The 10,922-nt window shown below is 37.9% G+C and overlaps 1 protein-coding gene across 2 annotated transcripts in view; it reads right to left on the minus strand.

The window, feature by feature from the left end:
- The window catches only part of LOC121419229 (SERTA domain-containing protein 2-like), a 29,227-nt gene extending 25,356 nt beyond the window's left edge, over positions 1-3,871 (minus strand). For both annotated transcript variants that reach the window (XM_041613594.1, XM_041613595.1), the window contains exon 1: positions 3,613-3,871. In XM_041613594.1, the coding sequence (XP_041469528.1) occupies positions 3,613-3,623 (11 nt within the window). In that variant the 5' untranslated portion in view covers positions 3,624-3,871. The remainder of the gene's footprint in view (positions 1-3,612) is intronic.
- Between the last annotated feature and the right edge of the window lie 7,051 nt (positions 3,872-10,922).

A 10,922-nucleotide genomic window follows, 5' to 3' on the forward strand; every position in this document is an offset into this window, starting at 1 on the left:
TAAATTTCGGTCATGGCCGGCAAGATAAAATCACTTTGAAAAAAAATATATAATTTTACAAAATTCAAATACAAGGTACATCAGTTCATGTTTAAGAGAGGAAAGGGGCAATGGCACATGTCCATAGAACAGCAATTCTTTCCTTTAAATGGTAAAATCTTGTTTTAATTTTTTTTTTTTTTGGGGGGGGCAAGTGAATTATATATTCGGGCAAGTATTTTCCAACTATTTAGAAATACAAATAGTTATGTAGCACCCTATACAAGATTAAGTACAGAACATTTGACATCTAAAAAAAAGGATACCGAAAAAATGGCCTTTGATGCCCTTCTTGGAAAAAGAATTTGGCCTTGGTGCCTTTCAAAATTTGATGTTTTTCATGGCTAAACCAGCATTGCCCTAAAAATGACAAACTTTAAGGCCTGAATATGGTAATTTTCTTGAAGGTAAGGTCTCAATTTGTGAAAACATCAGCAAATTTTGTTACCTTTTGCATTCGCTCCGAGAAAATCCGAACTTAACAAGCATCAAGAAATCGCCAGTTTGCAAGCAGAGGTATCCAAATAAGTCAAATGACTTTGGGGATGCCAGTTGGAATTGATCAGAGGGCCTGAAAATCACCTAGAATACAATATTTTGTACACAAAAATGCTAAAACTATGGCCTGAAAATAAATTGCCAGAGCCTGAATTCAGGCATTTGCCTGAAAAATGGCATCCCTAAGACTTATACCAACCAAATTTATGGCATTTTAATTTCCAATTATCTTACCTTTGTCTGTTTGATTTTTTTTCCAAAGCTTTGCAAAGCGATCGTGCGCAAATTAAGGTCACACCTCCTTATGACACTTTTTCAGCTAAGCGCACATTAGGCGATCATCATGGAATTTTGAGATACGGGCGACACCTGTTGCCTACTTTATAATTCCGTCAAGCTAAAGTGTGACTTTGGAATCTTGCCTTCCGTTTGGTATTTATGATTTTGATTAGTTTTGTGTGAACTGTGAGAAACTTTTGATTGAAAATCAACTTCACGCTAATTTTAAAATGTGCACAAATAATGGTCACCCCATCATTCATACTAGATTTCAGACAGCTGGCAGTCGTCTGTTTCTAGGAGTTTTTGAAAATTTTCTTTATTTCTCCTCGTACACAGAAGGCTTGCTATCGTGCAGCCACCGTTACGAGGTAAACAATTTAAAATCCCTGACGGGGCTCATCGATTTTTGTCTTTATTTCATAAAAATATATAAAAAGACCTGGACCAAAATAAAGATTATTATTCTGCTTTGGCCTGAAACGCACCAAAACGGGGAAAAATAAACTTAAAAAGGGGAACAAACAGTGATTTACTTCAGCCGTCGAGCAACTTCATTTCCGTTTTATCCGAACTAATACATAAACATGGCCATTGAGTTCCTGTAGATGGTGGTACCCCAAGTCTGCGCACCTAACGATTGAGTTAAGATCTTACATGAATTACTTTTTATTTCACAAACTCTTTCAGTTAACTACATGTTCTTATATCATTATGAGTAATTGTACCAAATATCTCATAAAAATTTGAAAGAAATATACGATTTTCTTGGAAAAAACCTCAGTCATTTTCAGATTGAAAAATCAATGGTACCCCATGTCTGCGCACCCATTCACTTTGCACACGATTTGGTATTTTGATGAGAAAGGCTGCATTTTGAGGCCGTCACATGAAATGCCCCAAATTCCACCATTTTGAGTCAGATTTTTTTAATGAATATCTGTCTATGTGTTACGTATGTAAAGTTAATGTTCGCTACGTATCTTATTTTACTAGAATTGCGCAGATACGCGTGTGCGCAGACAAGGGGGACTGCGCAGACTTAAGGGAACTTGCCATACAGATCGAGCTAGAACTTCAGTCTCTGTATTTGGTGAGTGGAGCCAACAACAGGGATCAGCTGAACAAACAACATAACAGAGACCGAAGCTTTTGGTCTTTAAGTATTAACTAGATTTATACTAACTTAGACCGGCCTAGCCAAGAGGCTTCTAGAGAGTAAAAATCATTTACTGAAGTATGCTTACCCTCATGGGTTCAAAGCATCTCGCGTGAGAAAGAATATCAGTCGTATGCATGCGACACACACGACACTTTTTTGGGCATTTGCCTACAAAAATATTTGCCAACAAAAATATTACCAATAATTTTATATATCACATTCTGCTATGACACTTACCGAATCATTTAGATCCTTCCGTGACTTCTCCTTGAAGTTTCTTTTAAAAAACGTATATTTTCTTGATCTTTAGTGAAGATTTTACGGAGATGAAAACTGATCAGCGCGGATATCAATTTTCGCCTGAAGAGGGCGCGCGATTTATATTCATATTAAAGACACAAGGGAAAGACTAGGCACCTACACTATTTTACACGTAAATCGACGCTAGGCACTACGCAAAGTCCGTGAAGTGTCCAATCTTTTCATTGTATAGACTTTGGGATACCGTATATGTATTGACGTTCGTTGTTGTTTTAGCTTATACGGCGCGTGTCATTCAGTAGTGAATATTTGCGCCAGCATAATTTGCGGTAATTTTAAAGCTTGTACTGCTGGTTTCTTTCCAGGCCCGTATATTATTTTCATTTTTTTTTTATCAGTCATCTTTTTAAATTCATTGCAAATAAGTGTTATCATCACCAATAATAATCTTTATGTTTTTGAAGTTATTTCATTCATTGGTGCCCATAATTAGTAAATTAATCATAAGGATTGTGCATTCAAAGAATTTAGATACAGTTATAAAATTACTGAGGAGCTGAATCAAGGTTGTGAAATTATTAGCGCCACCAACGGCCTTCCTTGTATTTCCGTAGGAGACAAGCAAAGTCACTTTCGAGGCCGAGGAAAGCGAAATTCGCTATTTTTTAATGATTATGATTTTAAATTATTTTCATATTTGTTGCCCCCATTGCTACTTACCGGCACGAGCCCCGGTGCATAGTGAGGAGTTTCGGCAAATATTACTTCAGCAATGAAGCAATGTTTGCCGACTACTTTGAAATCCAGGGTAAAACACGGTCTATTGTACGAGGTTAGTACATATACTAACCTCATACAATGTGAGTGCAACGAAGCCAGGTATTCCTTCCCATTCATCTGCGTGTAGATCTAGTACAATGTACCGCCAAAAGTTTCAGCTATTTTGGCGGTACACGCAGATGAATGGGAAGGAATACCTGGCTTCAATGAGGGTAAGCATACGTCAGTAAATGATTTTTACTCTCTAGAAGCCTGCTGGCTAGATCTACCACAAGTCAAAGACAATAAATACAATAGCTCTAACTGTCAAACAAAGACGTGTTACTTTAGTTTAGGCAAGCCAATATTAATCAATTATTAGGCCTACTATGACAACGGTTACAATTTTTCAATTCATAGCTTTTGTTAAATTCAAAGACAAAAGAGGAGACTCAATAATTTTAAGTGTCCAGACATCCAAACCAAACCCCCAAGGCCAAACCCAAGTTTATGCATTACAACTTGCAACTACCCAGCCGACCGGCCAGGTCATCAGGCAGACAGGGCCAGGGCGCCGGGCACATCGCATTTTGTCTACCTACGCCGGTACGTACCGTCCTGGCATTCTCGTCGACGTCCACCAACGCCTTGTCCTTTTCCAAACTTCTTCAAAACCTTTTTCTTCGTCTTAAACGGAATTTCTTTGATTGCAGCATTTCGTTGGATCATCGCTTGGAAGCACAGGTTACAGCTTCAGGTTCACAACAATTACACACTCTTAACTTGCAACTGATTTCGTGGGTCCCTCGACTTCAAATCGGATTCGGAATACACAATACCAGTACACAAAATGCAATTTGCATAATCAAAATCTGTACCGACACTAAGCGCAGGCGCCGTAGCGTATGTGTGCACAGTACAGGACCGGGCTGCGTCGGCGAGAAATCAAGTCATCGACGGAGCAAGTGCAGTGGGCTGGCACGCGTCCCGTATATTGCCCGTGTCATGGTCATAATGAATATGCATGAGTACCGTAATGTAAGATGACCTTCGACACTGCAGGAGCTCGGATATATGGATCCACCTCTTTGACCCAACTCCTTGCCAGTAGCAACTCGAGCTGCCTCGATCGGCACACATTCCCCTTTTCTGATTTGAAAATTACTTCAGAATTTCATTCCCTGAATATTGTTTTGAAATCCAAATTTGTCAACAAAACTAGATCTAATGTAAGCTACTTCTGTGTTAACTACAAGTTCATTTTCTTCCAACCGCGTAGCCAGGATTTCATTTTGGAGGGGGCCGGCGGTAAATGCACGCGAAGCGTGCCAACACTTACAGAGCGCGCGAAGCGCGCTCCCTAGGGGGTGGGTACGGGTGCAGGGAGGGGGATTTTCCCCCTCCCGCGCGAAGCGCGAAGCTTTTAGTGCTTCATAAATTAAAATGAAAAGGAGCCGTTTCTCTTGTCTCTAGTACTTCCAATTCGGTTGACTATATTGCGATTTTGAACCTTGTTTTCAAATGATTGTGAATGCACAAAAGAGGTATACAATGGAGGAAATTAAAATGATAATAAATCCGCGCGAAGCGCGGAAGCTAAAGCGTTTTATCAATTTTTCTTGCCATAAAAAGGGTCCCGAGAAAAGGGTTTTCTCAAAGATATATTGAATACTTTCTTTGGAAAGATCAGATCATTGATTACAAACAATTTAGCAACAGTGCATATTTTTAACTCGCAAAACAGAGGAGAAGATTGGTAGAGGAAGATATTCCTCCCCGTGCAGAGCAATGAAACTCTGAAATTTCAAAGGGCGGACGTTTCATCAAATGTAGATGAATATCCAATCGGCTCTAATTCAATTGATTTTCTAAGATTATTGAACTTCATTACAAGGAATATAGTGCGCAAAAAGTTGAAACTTCTGCGATTTATTGAAACTATCTATCTATATAAAAAAAAAAGGATGCCTAATTTTTTTGACTTATCCTGAAGCGCTTCATTTTGAATATAAAGAAACTTAAGTGTCATTCAAAATTTCAAACTGAGGGCGCAAAACAGGACAGGAGATGAATGTATACAGGGAAATGACATGAAGTTTAATACAATTTGATAAAAAATATTGTACTTTATTAATACGACACGAACGAAATTAGGAACCTGTTTGCCCCCAAATTATGGTTGTTTAGTAATGAGCTGAAAAGCGGGAGAAGTTGACTTTATGTAGGTGACGGCAGAAACTGATACAAAGATTTTACCCGCCCGGAGCCGACCAGACCAGAAGTTGCGCGATCAATTGAAAAAAAAGATAACTTCATATATTTACTTCGGTCTAACCTTACTCAAATTCATACCCTAATGTATACAATTTTAACTTTAACTGGCAAGAAGCACATAGCTGAGGTGGAAAAACAGGGTTAGAGAAAAGGTGGGGAAACAATGGAGAACTTCAATATTGTCATCTAACCGCGCGCAGCGCGGAAGCAAAATTCATATATAAATTTACAGCAAGAAGAGTGAAGGAGTTTCTCTTTTGAGAAAAAAATGAATAAAAAAAAAACACAAAGCTACCTTCCTTTCTTCCCTTTCCTCCCTTCCCTTTTCCTTTTCTCCTCTCTTTTTTTCTTTTTTTTTCTTTTTGGGGACGTTTTGGGGGGGGGGGCGACCGCCCCACCGCCCCCCCCTGGCTACGCGCCTGTTTTCTTCCTATTCCTCCCCGTCTTTGCATCATCTTTATTCTTCCCCTCTTCCTCCTTCATTATTGTTATACAATTATCATTATTATGTTATTTATTCTATTTATTCATTCATTATTTTTCTCATTCATGTTTTTTTTTTAATTATTTCTATTCTATTCCTTTATTATCTATTTTTTTTATTATCATTTTTTTTGGGGGGGGGGGTGCTAGCTTTATTATTAGGTTGCTACAGAAATCTGGTTAATGCATATGATCAGTTAGGCATAACCATTTGACCTTTGATCTAACTATAGTCTATTGATGCCCAGAGGTCAAATTTTCACTTCATCTACATAATATAATTTGGCAATTTTCAAATGAAAATTTGGTTCATATAAAGAGTTCCTTTGGTCATAAAGACTGCTTTTAAAACCATGTGGATATGAAATTGGAAATAAGACAAAAAGGTAAATGGGCTAAATGAAAAGTAGACTAAAGGGTTTGTATAAGAACTTGTTGTAGATGAACTAGGATTCAGAAAGGTGGGACCAAAAGGAAGATATAGAAGTAGGTGTTGACCAAGTGGCAATATACCTACCTATTTTCAGAAAGGTTCTAGTCTGTTTCTGACAACCTAAGTATCTGACAAATACATATATCTTCTTTAATTACACTTATAAAAAATAAAATGATGGGACTGAAACTGAAACATAAAATAGGCCTACTGACTACCGAATACCAATAGTGCAACAAATACCATTACCAATACCAATAACAAAAAACAATGTACCAACTAATATCAATACCAATATCAATTCTAAAACCATAGTTTCAATACTAGAGATGAGTTCTCAACTCACTCAATACTTTTTTTTAGTCTACAATTTCTCTGCATAACGGGAGAAATGCTCTACAAAATACAGGTACAAATACCAAATCTATTATCAGGTGTCATGAGCCTATTAAGATCTGTAATTCTATACAGTGCGTCCCACAAAAAACGAAACCGAGATTTAGAGATGATTTATCATAACTTAATCACAAATACAATAGACAAATGACCTACCATTTTAAAGCTTAGAATCTCCTCTTTCATCTGAAATTACTTAATTATTTCTCATTCACGCATGAGTGAGCAAAAACAATTTGAAAAGGGGATACCAAAAAGTCACTTGGTGGGCCGTATCTCGGTTTAAAAAAAACAAACATATTATTAAAAAGTTCAATATCTGCTCTTTGATTTGATACCTCAATTACAGAAAATGGTCAAGAAATAACAAAGTTCTGGTTATTTGAAATAAGGCTTGAATTTCAATAATTTCATAAAATGAAGAGGTTTCACAGGCTAGCGTTCAAACTCACTCGACACTCCGTTTTGTTGACGATCAGCCATGCATTAAGTCTTTTGTTACCATAAGTTAGCTTCTGTGGGAAACCAGTGAAAACCCCGGGGGGGCCACTTCCATTCACGAGTGGATACCATGCGCGACCATGGGGTCTCGAAAAGCACCCTAAACACGTAATTTCCATATTCTGAAAATGCACCCCTTAACACGTATTGGCGTGTGAAACCCTACCCTTAACAAGTATTGGGAACAAAACGATACTCTTGGCAAATATTTCTGAAATGAACCCCTAAACAAGTACAGGGATGCCTATATTGTTACGGGTCCTTCGGTCGTCGGCTTTACCTTATTTGGTCGGCGACCCCACCTTCTACACCTCGCGCAAATCAGACTCTAAACACGAAGTGTTGGGGCAAAAAGAACATCCTTTATAAAACATTTTAATTTTGTTTTATCATCCCCGCAAATTCGAGCCTAAACACGTAATTTTCCATGCGAAATAGATACCCTTTTTTCCTTATTTTTGTGTTTTTGACACCCTTATCACGTTACGTACGTAACGTGTCCTATCGTGAAAAAGACATCCTTTTTACGTGTTTTTTGGGTCGCGCATGGTATCCACTCGTCAATGTAAGTGGCCCCTCCGGGTGAAAACCACCGAAGCGTCAAATTGACCCGCCGCACCACACACAAATAGCCAATAACGTCAGTCTGCCTGAAGATCGCCTCAAGTATATATATATAAATAGTGTACAATCTATTGTACAATATACTGGATTATATGTACGACAAATATAAAATTATCCCGAGTGCAGGTTTATTTCAACGAGGCAGAAGGCCGAGGTGAAATAGGCTTGCACGAGGGATAATTTTATATTTGGAGTTCATATAGTCCAGTAATATTGTATGATAGAACGTTCACTATTTATTATAGTAAATAGATCCCTCAATCTAAGCCCCCCATCATGGATTTTGCCATCCAAAAATCGAAAGTTATATTGTACATATGTACAATATAACTTTTTGAAGGGAGGTCACGTGGTACAAATCCAGCCAATCACAGCTCGTATTTTACTACCACTATTTACTATATATTTATATATTTATGCCTACATTCTACGAAAGAGTGAAGTCTATGAATGGGTTTATTCCATCATAATACACATATAGACGTAAAGACGAAGATAGAGGGCAATATTCATATCGATAGCAACATCATATTTATTTATTAATTCATTTATTTGATTTTGTTTACCCAGGGTAACCCTGTCAGTTGACTAAGCACTGTTTTTCTTGGGGGCCCTGGAAACAAGTAAACAAAATACATACATACATGTATATAAGAGTATACAGCGTGTCTCTACAAAAAGTAAACCCAACTTCAACAGAGGAATCGTTTGACTGAACTCTTGGGCAATCGCATCATTGCTTTTCATTTCCCAGTTGAGTGGCCTGCACGTTCACCAGATCTGACACCATGCAATTTCTTTCTTTGGGGTCTCTTAAATGAAAAGTGTTCCAAACCCCAACGGCCACGATTCAGGAGCTGAGGCAACGGATTACACGTGAAGTGAACCGATTACGACAAGATCAGGGAATGGTCAGGCGTGCTGTCAGGGACATAAGGAGGCGTAGCGAGCTTTGCATCGAAAGGAATGGCGGTCATGTCGAGGGTACACATCCCTATGCTATGCTTGTAATAAATCAGACATTTCCTATGTCATTTGATTGATGAATTTCCAATCAAAGTGCAACTCTAACTTGCCACAGTGATGATTTCCCACCCATTCACCAAGTTGAATCATGCTCAGTCATGCATGAGAGTTAGATCACCTAAGTGATATAATTGGACAGAGGACCTATTGGACTATCTACCTATGAAAAATAATGTGTAAATGTATCAAAGTTTTTTGAAAATTTGCTGTTGAAGATATTTATAAAAGTTGACTCTTTCAAGAACATGGTTTTAACAACTAGGTTAATGTCATCACAGGTTTTTAGTTTCCTGGGAGATCCAAAAATCTTGTATTGCATTTTAGATAAATTTAGCCTCAGATGGTTTTGTGTTTAATAGCTATTTATTCACAAGTTCAAGCTATTTATTCAATACCAATTCAATATCTTTGATTATTTCAGCACTACAATACAGTACAGTGTCATCAGCATACATCATGTGACACATATCTAGAATGCTGGGTAAATCATTCACCATAACCGAAAACAGTAGAGGCCCGATAATCGATCATTCACCATAACCAAAAACAATAGAGACCCGATTATCGAACCTTACACAAACACCCGTCTGGACACAAGTAATATCAGATAATGTCAGATAAGGTCCCTTTGACAATTGTATGTTGGGTTCTTCCAGATACATGAGTTTGATCGAATCCAAGTAAGCTCTCTGTCATTAACACCATAAAAAGAAAGTTTCTTTAGCAACAATTCGTGACTGGCGGAATCAAAGGCCTTTTTCAGGTCAAGATACACAACACCTGTTAGATGGCCTTGGTCTATTTGCTTCAGCAGATTATATAGGCGAGTACAGTATTTGGCCATGTTTATGCTTCCACTTTTCAGGCCAGAATCAGCGTTTCCAAATGTGATTAGTCCAAAACATGGTTGCGTCGATGCTTACTTTCATTTAAACGCTGTTTCAAAACGCCGATCGTAAACTCACAAAAAGGTGCGTTTGTAAACGTCGTTTGACCAGAATCAGGCTTTCTGGGGAAGTGTAAACAGAACGACGATCGTAAACATGTTTAAATGACGTCATTTGGTACTTGCTTCCGGTGAGATGAAAATCCGCAGGCAAATACATCTTATCTCACGTAATAACAACACTTGGAAAAAACTTTCGAAAAAAAGAAGGCGCGCCCAATTTGACCTCGAAGCCAGCTGGAGATCGTGATTTCGCCTCAGAAATTTAAGCATAAACAGCACTCCCAGAACCACGTTTACGATCGGCGTTTTGAATCGGAGTTTGAAAACGTTGATTTTGTCCTCGCAATGGAAGCATGAACACACCCTTTGTCGAATATTTTTTTTCCTAAAACCAGATTGTTGTTTTACAAACATATAATTATCATTTAAATGGGCATGACGTTGATAATGAACCACTCTTTTGAGTACCTTCATTATGATTGGAATAACATATATGGGTCGATAATGTTTGGGATCATGTCTATCACTCTTTTGTATATAGGTGTGATATTAGCAGTCTTCCATTTATTTGGTATTTGCCTTGTTTGAAGAGAGACATTGAAAATCTGAGTCATTTGTTCAGATATAATTGGGGTGGCTTTTTTTGAGCAATTTAGGGTCTAATCCATCTATTCCTGTTGCCTTTCTAATGTCCAGTGTTTTTAGAGTCTCTAGTACACGCTGAAAGTTGATGTCCATGAATGAAAAATTATGGTTACAAAGGACACAATGCAAGTTACCATCATCATAATGTTGAGGGGCACCCTCAGATATTACACCTAAATTTGCAATGATTGGTTAAGTTTGTTTGCTAGCTCGAGTGGTTCATGAATGTATTCATCATTTACTCTAAGTCTTTCAATGGAAGAAAGGGTATTTCTGCCACTGAGACCTTTCAAGATTTTTCACAATTGTGCAGGGTTTCGTTTATACTCAATTATATTTGTCACATCATGTCTATAATCTATGTCTATAATTGATGATTCCTGAAAAAACGGCCTTGTTGCCAATGAATACTCAATCCACTACCTTCCACCCTTCTATTCAGCCTATCCCATTTGTAGGAAAAGTGGATATACCAGGGAATGATTTTCCTGGTATCAAATCGCAATTTGCTCCTCATTTTTGAAAGACTGCTATGCTTTTGTATAGCATATTTTTACATAGGACTGTACATTACTTAGTTGAGAGCCTTTTTC

This window comes from Lytechinus variegatus, chromosome 7 (genome assembly GCF_018143015.1).
Source record: "Lytechinus variegatus isolate NC3 chromosome 7, Lvar_3.0, whole genome shotgun sequence".
Lineage (NCBI taxonomy): Eukaryota > Metazoa > Echinodermata > Echinoidea > Temnopleuroida > Toxopneustidae > Lytechinus > Lytechinus variegatus.